The 16,939-nt window shown below is 43.4% G+C and overlaps 1 protein-coding gene across 1 annotated transcript in view; it reads right to left on the bottom strand.

The window, feature by feature from the left end:
- Positions 1–7,785: 7,785 nt before the first annotated feature.
- SVOP (SV2 related protein) overlaps positions 7,786–16,939 on the bottom strand; it is a 305,181-nt gene continuing 296,027 nt past the window's right edge. Inside the window, exon 16 of the mRNA XM_069214772.1 lies at positions 7,786–16,123. Within this exon, the coding sequence (XP_069070873.1) occupies positions 15,899–16,123 (225 nt within the window). The 3' untranslated portion in view covers positions 7,786–15,898. The remainder of the gene's footprint in view (positions 16,124–16,939) is intronic.

Raw genomic sequence — 16,939 nt, 5'->3', positions numbered from 1 at the left:
ATGTGTGGTGCAAAATGTTCAAAGTATTTCTAATATTCACCTTGTTCTATGTTATGACTACAGAGATTGCCATAATAATTACCATCTGTTAGAAATTGGGTTTCTGGTTGGCAGAGGTATGCAGCCTGTCCAAGCAGGAACCACAGTCCTGGTCAGGGTAAGTCAAATACACACCATAAATTAACCTGTGCTCATGCTCTGGTAGCTTGGCACAGAGCAGTCTAAGAGGAAATGTGTAAAGAATCCGTGCAACACAACACACAGTAACACAGTGAAAACAACACAAAAAGACTCTACATCAGGTTAGTAAAATAGTTTATGATTTATGAATAGATCATGACCAAAACGACAAACATTCAATAAGTAGAAGTCGAGATATGAATTTTTAAAGAATACAAATTTCTGCAGTGCTTTAGAAGCAATAAGCGGCAATGGAGGGTTATCTGGTTACACTTGACTAGGGCAAAATCACATGTTCAGGCCAAATGTGATGGGGCACAGGCTAGGTACAGAAGCCATGCAGGCCCGCTGAACATAGGACTTTGGATCTTGGTCGTAACAGCAAGATGCCAGGTGCAGCTGCACGATGCGTTGATGCCAATCCCACAGTCAAGGTGATGTGTTGATTTTCCTCATGCAGTGACAACAATGCACCGGTTCCGAAGACGATGCGCCAAGCCGAGAATCATTGGTTCTGTAGATAATGCACTAGGTTTCTCCATGCTCTCAAGGGGACGCGTCGATCTTCACACCTCAGTGACTGCGATTACAATGCAGCGGTTCTTTAGGCGAAGCACTGGTTCCAAGTATGAAGTGCTGGTCATGCTCCTGCAACAGCAACAATTAGTTGGTTCTACTTCGAGCACACAGAAGATGAGTTGGTTTAACTGGAGTGAGCACCTGAATCTACTTTCAATGGGCCAGGCACAGGAGCAGGTGACAAGACTTTGATATCCCTGAGTGTTAGGCAACAATAGGCAAGCCAACAAGCCTTTGGAGAGCACTTTGGGTTCCAGGCAGAGTCCAGCTCTCCCTCAGCAAGGTCAGAGAGCAGCAGGGAAGCACAGCAGAAAAGCAGTTTTCCAGAGCAGCATTCCAGCTACATGACAGTTCATGTAGCAGCACAGCAGTCCTGACAGAGGTTCTTTACCGGTCCAAGTGTCAGATTTGGTGGGGTCAGGGACCCACTACATATACCCAGCTCTGCCTTTGAAGTCGGGGTGATTTTAAAAAAGGGTCTTTGAAAAGCAGAGAGGTCCTTTCCTTCTAGCCCACTCACTACAGGGGGTAATCAGCTGGTTGTGTGGGGACAGGATGCTGCCCTTTCAGGTGTAAGTGTCAGCTCCTCCCTCCCATCCTGCCCAGGATGAGCCATCAGGATGGAGATGGGCACTCAGACACATCTACCCTTCCTTTGAGTGTGGCTGTCTAGAGGGAATGCACTGAGTCAAGCTGTCACCTACCCTAGACGTGTATTGGAGATAGGTTACAGGCACACAGAGATTTAAGAGCAGAGAAATACTTTCTAAAAGTGGGATTTCTAAAATATTAACATTAAATCCAACTTTGCCAGGAGGGGCGTGGCCGTGCCACCGATCAAAATGACAACGCGGTGGTGAAGTTCCTGCGGCGTGTCCCATTAAACCAAGGAGATTGGCAGTCGCTGCATACCAGTAACTGCTGCAATGACAACACAGTGAGGAGAAGTGGGTGAGGGTGAGGGGGGTGTGCCACCGCGGCAGCATTTTGGGTGGTCATGGTCGCTGCTGATGTTGTGGCCTGCACACGCTGGCCGACGTGCCTCGGAGGCCCAGAGGCAACAGGGGCCTCAGATGAGCCTGAGGCACGGGGCCTACAGGTGGCACAGTGCTGCCTGTGGCGGTCGTCGCTGGTCACTCCCCCACCCAGGACCGGAATGTGACTGGGGAGAGCACTGTCGGCCCGCCCGGGCCTGTGTCTTGGTGACTGCTGAACAGTGCAGCCTGGCACGGCCATTCCTGATGATGTTGTGGCACCCGTGGGGGGCAGCCCTTCATTCGTTGACTGGACGTTGACGACACGGGCCTGGTCTGTCCCCATTGCGCGTACCAGTTGCATCTCGTTACCGCATTGACCCCTACTTGAGCCTGCGGATGTGAGCACCTGCCCTGAGACCCGGTTGTGATCTGCGGCTTGGACACCTTGGGTGATAGTCATCCCCCTCGGCTGCCCCAGCTTTTGGGCGGTGGAGTGCGTGGCCTACTGGTGTCTGGAGCACTAGTGGGCTGTTGGAGGAAGCTGTGGTGAGGCCCCATGAGGCCATGGGCCATTGTGAGCCTAAACAGCGGAAGCTCCCCTTTGAAAAGAGAAGGCAGGTGGATATGGCTGCGCTTCGGTGGGGGATGACAGCGAGGCCTGGGATGATCTGGTGAAGGAACGGGTGATTGGGCGGAGGATATTCTTATGGAGCTACAAGCCGCATTCCGAGCCATTGACACCAGGTTTGATATACTCACCACCAGACTGGATAATATGGGAAGCAGGTTGGATAAGCAGCAGTCGCGCCTGGAGGGAGCAGAGGGCTGCATTTCTGCTCTTGAGGACGACACAACGACATTGAAAAAGTGACTTGAGAAAGTGGAGGGGAGGTTGAAAACGGTGGCTATTAAAAATGAAGATTTGGAGGCATGGGGGTGCCGTAATAACCTGTGCATAGCCGGAATCACAGAAACCACCAACACTGGCTAGTTGGACCTGTTCATTGAGAACCTACTGGTAAAGCTGCTAGGACAACAAAGCTTCACATCCACTTCTGTGGTGGAAAGGGCACACCGCATCTTGGGCCCTCAGGGCATCTGCCCCTCTGATTATCGCTTCCCTCTTGAATTATAGGGACTGCAACACTGCCCTCTTATTGGCCAGAGAGAGGGGCCCTTTGCAGTACCAGGAAGCAGTGGTCTCCTTCTTTCCTGACTTCACGGCTACAGTGCAGGAAGCGAGGCGGAAATTTTCCGAGGTCACGGCAGCACTCCGCTCTTTTGGCGTTCGATATAGAATGATATCTCCAGCTAGGTTAAGAGTTGAGGTGAACAGAAAACCACCCTATTTCGACAATCCTAAGCATGCCATGGCTTTCTGCAAGCAACACCCTGGGCTCAGTGGATCACCCTGTGGATCCCCCCCGAGAACGTGACAATCCAGATGCGGGGCCTGCCTCAAGCATGGAACTATTTCCCACTGACTAGTCTGTGCCGGTCGATCCAAGGTCCCTATCTTGTTGACTTAACAATGAATCTCCCTGGGTTACTTATGATCAATGCTATGTTGCCAATCTGTAGCCTCTCCACAGATTTCATAAATAGACTGCCCACTCCTATTCCACTCTGACATTCCTGTCACTGATCTGGGAGTTCTCTGTGGCTGTGTTATCATGCTCCCATGGCTTATACCAAGATATCTGTTCTTTTGTTGTGGTAGGTATGTGATGGTAGCGGGGCTATTGGATAATCGTAATCTTTTTCTTGTAAACATCTATGCACCCAATGCTGAATTTTTTCATGATCTCCACGCACGTATTGATCGCTTCGACATGGAACACGTCCTAATGGGTGGTGACTTTAACATGGCAATGGACCCTACACTTGACACCACTTCCCACACCCGACCTCTAAACTCCGCTCACTATGGCGTTGAGGGACTTCTGCAGCACTCTAGCTTTTACGATCCATTGCAATCGTTTGGCAATGGCACCCTGGCCTATACCTTCCAACAGCACCTCATGGCACCTGGTTGCATATCAGCTATTGGCTGAACACTAGATCTGTTGCACACTGGGTCACAGCTGTTAAACATTTACCCCATACATTGTCTGATCACTCAGCGGTACTTATCACACTTGCTGTCCCGAAGCCAGTGGTGCCAGGAAATGTTGGAGGTTTCCAGACATGGCACTACTGGATGCTCCGTTCTGCGCAGCCTTGAGGAAGGCAATAGTTGATTTTTTTTAGTTAAATGAACTGTACGCCTCGCTCCAACCAGTGCCGTGTAGACCTAAAGACATCTGGCAACCATTGAGGGACTATTTAAACACACTTGCCACTTCCTCGCTAGCCTCGCAGACCTTGACTGGAGCAAGCTCATGCTGAAATCCACTTTATCCATGCTATTATTAACACTTTGTCTCTTTCAGGCATTATACCACCCACTGTCCAACCAATACTATTTTTTTATCAATAACACAGTATGGCCCTCATTCTGACCCTGGCGGTTCCCTACCGCCAGGGCCAACGGGGGCGGGAGCACCGCCGACAGGCCGGCGGTGCTCCCTTGGTCATTCTGACCGCGGCGCTTTGGCCGCGGTCAGAACGGGAAAACCGGCGGTCTCCCGCCGGTTTTCCACTGACCTTAGAATCCTCCAAGGCGGCGCAGCTCGCTGCGCCGCCGAGGGGATTCTGACCCCCCCTACCGCCATCCTGTTCATGGCGGGAAAGCCGCCATGAACAGGATGGCGGTAGGGGGGGTCGCGGGGCCCCTGGGGGCCCCTGCCGTGCCCATGCCCAGGGCATGGGCACGGCAGGGGCCCCCTAACAGGGCCCAACTAGGCTTTTCAGTGTCTGCGATGCAGACACTGAAAAGCGCGACGGGTGCTGCTGCACCCGTCGCACGCCTTCCACTCCGCCGGCTCGATTCCGAGCCGGCTTCCTTGTGGAAGGCGCTTTCCCGCTGGGCCGGCGGGCGATCTGAATCAGATCGCCCGCCGGCCCAGCGGGAAAGTCAGAATACCCCTCGCGGTCAATTGACCGCGGGGCGGTATTCAGGCGGATTCCGACGGGCGGGCGGCAACCGCCGCCCGCCTAGGTCGGAATGACCACCTATATGTCTTGCACTAATGGTCTGTGGATCACATGTGATATTGTTTTGCGGCTTGTACAGCATTACATTGTGTTTGTTCTCTGTTATGGCTGAAAATGATAAATACAATTTAAAAAATTAAAACAAATGCAACTTTGCCAGCAAAAAGGATTTATCATTACCATTCCAATTATATGATACAAAACAGAGCTACCCCTTCTCAATCAGGAATTACAGCTTAAAAGTGGAATAAGGAATTGCCAATGCCATTTTATGAGAGAAGTAGAGCTCAAAGTAGTGAAAAAGTAATTTAGGTGTTTTTTCACTACCAGGACATGCAAAACTTAAGTACATGTCCTACCTTTTACTTACACAGCACCCTGCCATATGGCCTACCTACGGCCTACCTTAGGGATGGATTATGTGTAATAAAAAGGGAGTTTCAATGTGTGGCAAGAGGTTTTAAATGCCAAGTCGACATGGCAGAAAAACTGCATGCACAGTCCCTGCAGTGGAAGGCCTGAGACCTGTTTAAAGGGCTACTTGTGTGGGTGGCACAATCAGTACTACAGGCCCACTAGTAGCACTTAATTTACAGGCCCAGGGCACAGGCAGTGCTCTCTATTAGGGACGTACAGATAAATTAAATATTCCAATTGTACATGAACCAATGTTACCACGTTTTAGAGGAGAAGCGCATGCACGTTAGCACTGGTCAGCAGTGGTACAGTGCTTAGAGTCCTAAGGTGGTAAACAGGCAAAAAGGTTGGGGGAAGACCACCCTAATGGCGGCAGGTTTAACACGTCATTCTGATACATAGGGTTTATGTATGAATAGTGCATACAGTGTATAGTGTATATTTATTCTACGATGCTTGCTCAGAGCACCACCTGCACATTCTGGGCAGTCCAGGGCAGGAACCATTTTCCCCTTCACAGAAAATCCCAGTAAGATGATCTCCACCCTGTCTGTGCATTGGTCCATTGTCTAGCTAGAAAAAAATGAGAGTGTTTAGAAACATGATGTATCAGAAAAAAAAATTGAAATTGTAATCTACACTTCCCAAGATGTGGTCAACAATTAGCTGTATTAATTACACATGGAAAGAAACTTACGTGGGAATGCATATACGTGAAATGAAAATGATGATAATGAAAGATCATTTCCCAGGGGGGACGATACTTAGCAAGAACATGAATATTATTAAATTAACATTACAAATATGCACAAGTTTCATAATGAAAAACAATAGCAAGGTTGCTTTCTATTGCATTACGATTCTATAGTGGCAAGGTCAAACATCCTAGGCTCTGGGCCCCCAGATTCCAAGAATATAATACTACAAATACTCCTTGGGTTAAAGTACCAATACTGCCTTATACCATTTCCTTTTTCAATCGGATTTGCTTTGAAATATATCCAGATGCATGGCAATGCTCTTCATCTAAGGTTTTCCTTTTCTTTCCTAAACAGGCTTCAGAAAATTAGACTCTAGCATTTAAGTAAGTGTGCAACCTACAAAAGTATGTAGCCTGCAGGTCCCTTTGTTGACTTCTGATTGTTTAATGCATCAAGATCAAGGAATTGGGTATTAGTCACCATGCTTTTCACCACCTTGGTCCATCATTTTTGAAGACCAAATGTGTTTCACGTCCACGCCAGTGGCCATATTACACCTAGTAACCCAGGGGCAAAACGGACGTGTGTCCCTGCTTTTTTCTGTCCAGAGTATTATTGTATTACAGAAGAGGCAACAGATGCTTGTTCAGCCCCTTCTGTAATACTGAACATGCAACGCTATCTTCAGAGGGCATTCTCTTATTTCTGTGGGGGTATGGCCCCAGAAAAATGAGCCAATCACTTTGCCTCTGGGTCCATGTCGTGTTTCGTATGTGGGCGCAGCAAATAAGTAGTGCACCTTAAGTCCACCCCCTGAGGGCAGCCCTCTCGAGGGGGGGAAAGGAGGTGCAATGGACACCCCAGACATCCCCCTGCAGGTGAGTGCAGACATTCACTGCACGCACCTGCAGGGGGATCTACAACTTCTCTTTAAACAGCAGGCGGGTTGCTGCCTGCACAGAGAAACATGGAAGGGCTTTGAAGCTGCTGTTCCATAGTTCACTAAATGCTCTGCCCCAGGACAGAGTAGGTTTGCTGATGCTCTGGGGCAGCCCATTCATTGTAATAGGGCCCACTGTCCCTGTTTGCCTTGTGGCACAAACAAGGACAGTGCACCCTATGTGTAATATGGGCCCAGGTCTCTTCACTCACAAATTAAACTTTAGTAGGGAAAGTTCCTACATTCCAACTCACACACTATGTTACCAAGGTGTTTTCAGTGCTGTATCTGAAACATTGGAACTGTCTTATATTTACCTTTCATCACATATCAGTCCATCTAGTCTTTCAGAAATCTCCTAATCAAAAGTGCCCTTTATAAAACTCAATGAATTAAGTAACAATAAGAGTGTTAGTGAACACCACACACACATAGATAGAAGAGAGACTAAGATTACCAATTCATTGATCCAGACCTAGGACAAAATGATCTTTCTTTCCCCAGTTTAGTTGAAGACAGCTATAGTATGTCACAGAGCATCAAAGTTTGAAACACAATGGACAGAGTTCAGAGACAAGTTTAGCTGAATGTAAAACCTAACAGTTTGGAAACTTTAAGAAATTGTTACTTACATATAGGTGGCTTATCCGAAAAACTGCCCCAGAAATAGTTTTGAATGGTAAAGCGTAACAGACAGATTTGTGAAGGTTTTAAATTATTTTAACCAACAGCCATATAATATCTGCAATCATTTAATTGACCACACCATAACCTTTGCTGTGATGTTGGGTATGCAATGCAACAAAAAGGCATACCCTCCTTTACTGTTTAGTACTACATTTTGTTCCAATTCCAGAATCTGCTACATAAAATTCAATAGGCAACAAACTGTTTTCTAAAAACTTTATTCAACATAAAATATCTAATGTGAAAATCAGATATTTCGTTTTTGACAAATAAACATAATATATTTGTATAAGCTTAATGTACATAAAATGTAAACGGTAAAACATTTCCAGCATAGAAACTGTACAGTTAAACACACAATAGCATTTTTCAATCTCTTGAGTTCACATAGTAGCCCTCCTAATCGAAGTTTAGAAGGTGTTGAGCTGTTGTAGTTTGCAGTTGTGCACATTAATTAGACAGGTATTTATGTTGGTGCCACCTTCAGTTGAGTGCAAGACAATTACATTCACCCATAAGCTTATTTCCATGCCAAGCTCTATATTGCTTGACACAGAAGGGAGCAGTCTCCTCAATGACATCCACATCACTTAGGCATTAATGTCTTGAATCTTAATCCAACATGGGATACAGACATGGCACTCAGAATGTAAACAAAACAGTTAAAAGGCATTACCTTAGTGACAGCAAAAATGTTACTTTTCGCCATGCAGCTTACTCTCAACCCAAATCCTCTTGACAAGCATTGATCAATATGTTGCCAAGACCAAATGTTAAGATTATTGGCCAGTTGATTCACCATTGGCACTCAAAAGGAAAAAGAATATTGGGGTGCAAAGGTAATACGATAAATCACCTTTCATGTATTTGTGGCCCTTCGCTAGTAGGGATAAGAAAGAAGGTAGTTCTGAATCATACCTCACATTATATTCATCCAGATCAGGGTCAATATCATTCAAATTGTTGTAGCGGTGAAAAAAGAAGATAGACGAAATAGTATGTTTGATCACTACCAGATACTAAGAATTTAAACCTAGAATGGTGAAACTGAACCCTTTGGTAAAAAAAAAAATGGTAAAGATTCTCTTTGCCTTCAGGCATCCTATTATTTCTTTGAAGTTGAAGAACAAGACAAATAACATCATTATATTGATATTAATGAGGCCCAGAAGTAACAGTTTAAGTTACTTTTCCCTCTTCAACATCAGTTCCATCTCTGACTCATATTTCATTCCGATTTGGGGATGCTTTTTTAACTGTACGTTCATCATTACCTTTCTAATTCATGCTCGTTGCTCCCAATCACATCTCCAGATTGAACACTGGGGTTTGTATGCTTAACACTGATTAAAAGCTGCTACAAATTGATAGATGGTTCAGATCACTGACTTCCTTAATGGGTTTGTGGTGACATGTTGCTGCTCATACGTTGCTCAAAGCATGCAGTGCTCTGAGGCTTGACATGAAGGTTTCTTTCAATTAGGAACAACTGACGTATACTAGGCTATCAGAGATGTATGTCATCCATATTAGTTCAAGCAAAACAACAATTTAGCTACAGAAATGTTAAATACATGTTTAGTAAGTCTTAATCCCGAAAGACAAGCAACGTACAATTCTTGGACTTTGTTATTCACAATTAAAGAAGGGTTTGGCTATTCCTTCGCTCTGTTCATCCCACAAACCTGGAATCATAGCTCACTTCCAGTTTTAAATGGTATGCAGAATGAAACACATGCACCCTTGTGCTGACTGTGCTGCTGAATACTTGTGTCTTTTTCTATTTTCCCATATTTAAATTGGCATTGTAAAAAGGAAACAGAGTACTCCAAAATTGTAACTAACAATACTCCAATAAATAATGTGTTAAATAATTCGTACAAACAAAATGTGTTAAATATGAATGGTAAACAAATGGAAATAGATTACCATAGTCATACTGTGGGCCACCTACATAAGAAATCATATGACAGCATATTATTAGTATATCAACCTACTACTTCTGGAAAGAACATATGTTAAAATACACTTATAGGCGGTCAGTTAAAAGTGACACAACTAGGTAGCAAGCCTCACAACTCCCAGAATCTATTCTACTGGCACCTGAAAGCTATGCAACCCTTTTTCCAAGAACTTTGCTTCGATTATTCCTGGTTTCCGTATCACACAGTGTGGAGTTATACTCCATGGCACACAGCAATAATAGTACCTTCCTCACTATTATTGCATGTCAATTGCTCATGATGGATATTTAAAACAAAACACATTCTGGACCCATCTTCAGATAAAATATAATTACTGCATAAGTTCCTCCCACCCTATAGTATGTGAGCCAAAATAACCGAGGGCAGCCTACATTTTGAACATGTTGAATTTGGAAGTCTATCCTTTTTGGAAAGTAGAGTAAATTATGTAATGGCTTGAAATGTTGCATTTTGAATCTGGTCATTATCATTGTATTTCGCATACCAAAAATTGACTAATCCACACATTTTCCTCAGAAGAAATTAATAGAGTATCAAAACACAGTGTGCCAGGAGCCAATCATCTTTGTATACCCAGTTTTTTGGCACTGAAAAAAGGACATGTAAAAAATTAAGTTTGAAATTAAATTCATCAAGACTATCTTCTACAAAAAGAGCTCCCAGAATTATTCAGTCAGACCATAAATGATTTTGGAACCAGCCCTGAATCTTCAAATAAAAAGGATTTGTTTGGCATAATATATATCTGCAAAAGACCATCAATCGTACATTAGAAGATATTTCTCCTACATTTTGTAGTGCCTTTAAAACTTAATTCGGGTTCAAAAGCTTGAATAGCTGGATAGGTGAAATACATTATTGTCAGTTGTTGTCATACTGCACAATTAGCCTTTAACATAGCATCACTGCACTTTAGGTAGTCCAGAGATAATTTATACCTAAGAATGAAACCTGGGAGGTTTGTGCATTACCCAAAGCATATGTATTACTGTTTTTTTACAACTAACCAGACGCAGAAGATATTTTGAATAGCTGTAGCCTAACCCTATTAACCAATTTGGTCAGCTACCGTTTAGCAGATAGAAGCCCACAATGCATCTGCAGGCAGTAATGTATTAGCGTCTCTGGAATATCTTATCTTTCCTGACATCAACTTCAACAATGGACTACAATGGCCTAGTAGATTTAAAATTTTGGCTGTGCTATCTTGCTTTGTTCTTAGATAGCTGTTTAACTTTAAGAATCTACCTTGGTTTCTTATGTACCATATTAATCCGTATACTGAGGAATGAAGACAACAAAAGTATTTTCGAAGCTGCATAATGGATGTGCCAGAAAAAGATAAAGATGTAGGAAGAGTACTACCATGTTTACAATTTTATTTCTGCTTACAAAAGAACTGCAGTGATATACTGTTTTTTAAGGATTTGAAGCATTTTTTGGAACACCTATAATTGTACTTAAGCGTCATAATATTAATTTTAACTCTGAAATATTCCACAATCATTCCCAATACTTTTACTTGACATCAGATTTGATAGCAGTCATTTTTGCTATATTGAGTTTGACTGCAGAATGCTAAACATTTTCTAATACATATGTCAATATTACACAGTACTGTTTGTTTTTTAGGGGGGCAAGGTAACACTGTCAGGACAAAATCATATTTTAATTAACCTTAAGCTGACAACCTCGCTCTAGGTTATTATGGACACCAGTTGGCCAGTTCTGAACCTTTCACCTATACATCATTGATTTAAGGAGTTTTAGTCTAATTAGTTCAATGAAGGAACACAACACTAGAACAGCCAGAATCCTTTAAGATATTGCACAAAAGCCCATGACTGGAAACAGAGTCCATAATGACCTGAAGGAAGGTTGTCATAACCCAGAGTTCAACTGAACCTGTATGATTAATTTGCTTTGTCAATCAAGGGTGTCATGTAAACAACTAATAGGAATGCAGACGATGACATATGTGTCTTGTGCCCCAGTAGATTCTAAACAGCTTCAACAATTCCCCATTAGTTACTTTCCTCAGATGGGAAGTCAGACTCAATCCCAAACTTGAGCAACAAACTAGGAGCTCGTCATCTTCTAGTCCACTCCAAGCCTCACAAACTCTTAGGGCTCTCACTAAAGCCCACCACAACAAATACAAGCTAGAGTTTTATACGCTCAGCTTCCTCTGAGTCAAAATGCAGGACGTAGTATTTATATACTCAACCATGGGTCACCAAAGAACAAAACCATGTTGAAAATCAGAGATTTCTTAGAGAATGACTTTGTGAAGGAATCAGCTAAAATGTAACAAATATCTTTCCACCTACATTTAAGAGATATTGGATGGTGCAAAGCCAGTTCAGTCCAGTGCTTAATTTGTGCTTGTTGTTTCTGGTGCTAAGCACCAGCACTTATTTGTGAGGGCCGGGGTTTATTCTTATGCCTAAAGCATTTTGCTGCGAGCAAAAGACACATATGGGAAAGACGGAAGAAGGAAAAACGAAAAAGCGTCATAAAGGGAGAAAGTAGAAATTTGCAGGATGAGCAGAAGGGGCACGGGTGGCCGTAAATGGATTGAAGAGGCCCGAGATGGCTTCAAGATTACGTTGCCTCAGTATTCAGTGCTGGCAGATTTAATTACAACAGCCTCGTGTTTAAGAGTAGGGCTTTGAGCACCGGCACCTCTTTATTTACAAATTAAGCACTGGTTCAGTCACAGAGTGAGAACATAACGCCAATTTCAGAGAGTATGCAGAGTGAACGACTATGTAATTATGTAGAAATACCTACTTTACTTTGCTGTTAGATGCTAGAGGAATAATAGTACTAGATTGCAAACGTATCCAATAATAAACCAGAAGCTAAATCCTACTCAGAACAGTCCTTTTGTTGTTAGTTTCATTCCTTCAGAAGCAACCTGCGATGATACCTCTTTTGCTGTTTTGTCTCAATTCTTTCAAAAGCAAACAGCAATGTCTCTTGCCGTAATGCATGGGAATTGGCTTCGATGGGAAAATCATCTTTTTCTTTTCAGGTTGTATTCATTATTTCTCAATCGAGGAGAGAACAGTCTATTGCATGAAAACATGGTTTTACTAAGGACTGGGTGCGCTGAGTCACTGTATTTTCATCTGACAGAATTCCGAACTGTGCACAGAAACTAAACAGAAACGTCTTTGTAATAAATATCATGAACTGAACTGCTACGTCTAAAATCGGTGTAGGTGTATTTCAGCAAGTGTAAGACAGTCTATTGCCTTATCAGCCTGTCACAACACAGGCCTTGAAATCTTACCAGATTGCAAGGCCTGTGTCAGATTTCATTTATGAACCAGGTACTATTTTGTCAAACTCTATACCCTGTTTACACAATCAAGCCAAAAAATAGCTTTAATTATTTTTTCAATATTATTTAATTTTGATAATCTGTTTTTATTTTAGAAAACATTCTGTGCTTAACATCGCAGGGCTCAGTGCTCTGCAGTTGGCAGTTTAAAGGGAAATGTCTTCATAATTTAAGCTAGCTATATGGTCATGCCCTATTTTGTAGATTATATTCCCTCTTTTTGAGCATACTTGAATAGGTCAGATATGCTATTTTGTCCTACATACTGTAAATAATTCTGCACTTTCAAGGTTAGTGAAATAATTCTAAGAATGTTACTGTGCCTACATTTTCCTCTTTTGAGATTTAATATTCAAGGGTGAAAAGCACATGCCCATGTTCTGGTTCGGCCTCTTAATATCCCAACTGTATTTCCAAAAGTGCCTTAGGCAGCAACAGGCATGTGTGCCCACTTTATGCACTCCCAGGACATTCCTGTATTACAGAAGGGGCTGCAGATCATGCTGAATCACATGTACCCCCAACACAGTCTCAAGGGGATAGATATATCCGTAGTATGAGACCTGGGATTGTCTAGGACCCTTGCTCGAAAGAAACTTAACATTTGTTTCTGAAATAGAATTGGGTACACAACTGTATGACTATGTCAACTATTTACAGGAACCATAATTCAACCACACGTTAAATCACTGACTACACTTTCACACACAGTTACAAAAAAAGCTGAAACAGTTGTCAATTTTACAAGCAGACGTAATGCTTCCAGCAACGAAGAAAAATAGAAACATAGGGCCATATTTATACTTTTTGACGCACAACTGCGCCAACGCAGTTGTGCGTCAAAAATTTTAACGCCGGCTAACGCCATTCTAAAGCGCCATGCGGGCGCCTTATTTATGGAATGACGTTAGCCGACGCAGCTGACTGGTGTGCGTAAAAAAAATGACCCACACCAGGCAGCGCCGGCGTAGGGGGAAATGGAGCTTGGGCGTCAAAAAATGGGGCAAGTCAGGGCTGAGGCAAAATATTGGCCTCAACCCGATTTGCGCCATTTTTTTTTACTCCCAACCCCCATTGAAATGACTCCTGTCTTAGCACAGACAGGAGTCATGCCCCCTTGCCCAATGGCCATGCCCAGGGGACTTATGGATAGACTTATGTCCCCTGGGCATGGTCATTGGGCATAGTGGCATGTAGGGGGGCACAAATCAGGCCCCCCTATGCCACAAAAAAAAATATATATACTTACCTGAACTTACCTTAAGTTCCCTGGGATGGGTCCCTCCATCCTTGGGCGTCCTCCTGGGGTGGGCAAGGGTGGCAGGGGGTGTCCCTGGGGGCATGGGAGGGCACCTCTGGGCTCCTTCCGAGCCCACAGGTCCCTTAACGCCTGCCCTGACCAGGCGTTAAAAAATGACGCAAAAGCGGCTGGACGTCATTTTTTTGACCCGCCCACTCCCGTGCGCCATTTTTGCACGGGAGTTTAAATAAGGCGCACATGCCTTGGAGTCATTTTTTAGACGGGAACGCCTACCTTGCATATCATTAACGCAAGGTAGGTGTCCACGCAAAAAAATGACGCAAACTCCAAGATCTTTGGCGCTAGACGGGTCTAACGCCAAAGTATAAATATGGAGTTAGCTTTGCGTCGGATTTGCGTAAAAAAAAACGACGCAATTCCGGCGCAAACAGAGTATAAATATGCCCCATACGATCTTAACTGTTAGCATCAATCCTACAGTATATCTCATTAGTATATACAATAAACATAAAACAATTCTGTACACCGGGAACCCGATTTACTAACATTTGAAGCAATACAGCAAGACAACTTGCTGAGCTGTGTCAAATGGAAAGAGCGGGAATGAGGCACATTTTACGAAGATACGGTACATTCCTGCTCTCTCTCTGCTGTGGCCAATGCAGGCACACTTGCGCCCAAGTGCCATGGTCCCTGCATTACAGGCAGGTTTGTTTGTGTGTAGGAAGAGATGCCTTCCTACACAAAAAAAATCCCCAGAGGCATTTTCCTCTTTCGATGTGTGCTGCAGAATGCAGAATACATAGAAAGATGAAATAACGAGGAGAAATAAACATGCTCGTTATGCCTCTGTTGGGATGGTATAGCATTTTGACGCAGTCCCAGGTTTACTACCCTTAGTAAATCTAGTAATGCACCAACAACCATGGATCAATGCCTGGGAAGGCCCCCACACTCCACGCCTGGAGCGTCTTCCCAATGCAGGGTAACACAAGGCAGCGATTTGCGCTGCTTTGCATAACTCTGCATTTACTAAGCCACACAGAGCCATGCAAGGTGGCTTTGCGTGGCTTAGTAAACATCACTTAAGCCCTTGTGTCTCCTTGCGTGATGCAATGGCAATGCAAAGGGCTTAGTAAATTTGGGTCTAGATGTTCAATTCTTCAGCTATGAAGACAATTTAATCTGTCAACACACACAACAGTTTGTCAAGTACTGATTAATTCATTATTCCTAAAACAGGCCTTTTCAGCACAAAATCTTAAGAAAACGTTTTGTTCTTTCCACATGGTTTTTGCTGAGACTGAAAGTGCAAGGCAGGCAGACATCTAATAAATATTCCCATTTTGAGGAGAGTGAAAATTGCCACATTTTCAGCCAGGAGCAGAGTATACATATTATTCTGTTTGCTTTCAAGCATCATGATGCAGTCTTTTACAGCTGTCACTGAATTGCAATCAGGCAGTGAGTTACGTATTCCCTCTGAATGCTCTAAGCTGGGTAGCTGACCATGCAAGCACAGTAGACTATGGAAATGACCTTGTGAAGTTTCCCTGTCATCTGGATCAAGCACCTCCAATTACACTGTTACATTTTTACAAGCATGGGCAAATAGAGCACAAAGAACACAACTTTCTGAGGTCCATGCCACACTCTCTTTCACTTTGACACATTGTGCTGACACACATCAGCTTTTCAAGTTTATGCACAGTGTATGTTCCGTGCTTCAGCCTTGTTTCCCCTCCCATCCTTCCTGTGATCCAGAGTGTGATCGGTTGACCGAGGAGTGAGATCCCCTTCCTACCATTTCCTGTCCCCATTCTCGGTGACTTGACTCCTGTAGGCCTCGTCCCTTTGTCTCAATTGGCAAAAAGCAGGAAGCCAGGGCTGCTAGGATGGTGCAGCCACTGTAGACCAATAGCGTTAAGTATACTGAAGACTCTAGCATCACCTGAGGAGTAAACAAGAAACAGCATAAGCAGCCTATCTCTCTAGCAGCAGGATACAGTATAGTAACATATTATGACATAAGTGGTCCATACCCTGAGCAGCAGGACACAATTTAGTAACATAACCTGACATAAGCAGTTTACCTCTTGAGCAGCAGGATACAATATTGTAACACAAAATGACAAAACAATCCACTTCTTGAGCAGCAGGATGGAATATAGTACCGTACTATGACATAAGCAGTTTACTTCTTGAGCCAGCAGGATGCAATATATTAACATGGCATGACAAAAGCTGTCTACTTCTTGAGCAGCAGGATGCAATATAGTAAATTAACATGACATAAACAGTCTACCTCTTCAGCAGCAGGAAACAATATAGTAGCAGAACATGACATAACCAATCTCTCTCTTAAGCAGCGAGATACAATATAGTACTGTAAGATGATTTCAAACTTAAAACAGCAGCAAGGCAAGGTTACAGAATTGTATTCATAAACATGATTAGACATAGCACCCTACTGCAATAGGACTAGGGTCTCACCATATTAATAACTGAACTTTTGGACCATTCAGCCTCCTTCACATCAGTTAATTTTTTCACTCATGTGGAACTGATGTTATGAATATGTAATGAATGATCGCAACATTGAGTGGAATTGCACTTCTGCCTACATGTCAGCCTATTCTGTCCAAGTCTTGAGCAAAATCCCAAGCATGACTCATGGAAGATGAGCAGGCATTATAACATTAAATGTACTAACTGGATGAAGGGTTTTCTACCAGAACAGAAATGTTTGTAATACTGACCCATCAAA

This window comes from Pleurodeles waltl, chromosome 11 (assembly GCF_031143425.1).
Source record: "Pleurodeles waltl isolate 20211129_DDA chromosome 11, aPleWal1.hap1.20221129, whole genome shotgun sequence".
Taxonomy (NCBI): Eukaryota; Metazoa; Chordata; class Amphibia; order Caudata; family Salamandridae; genus Pleurodeles; species Pleurodeles waltl.
The sequence above is the reverse complement of the archived record's forward strand: the minus strand, read 5'-3'. Positions and strand labels throughout refer to the sequence as shown.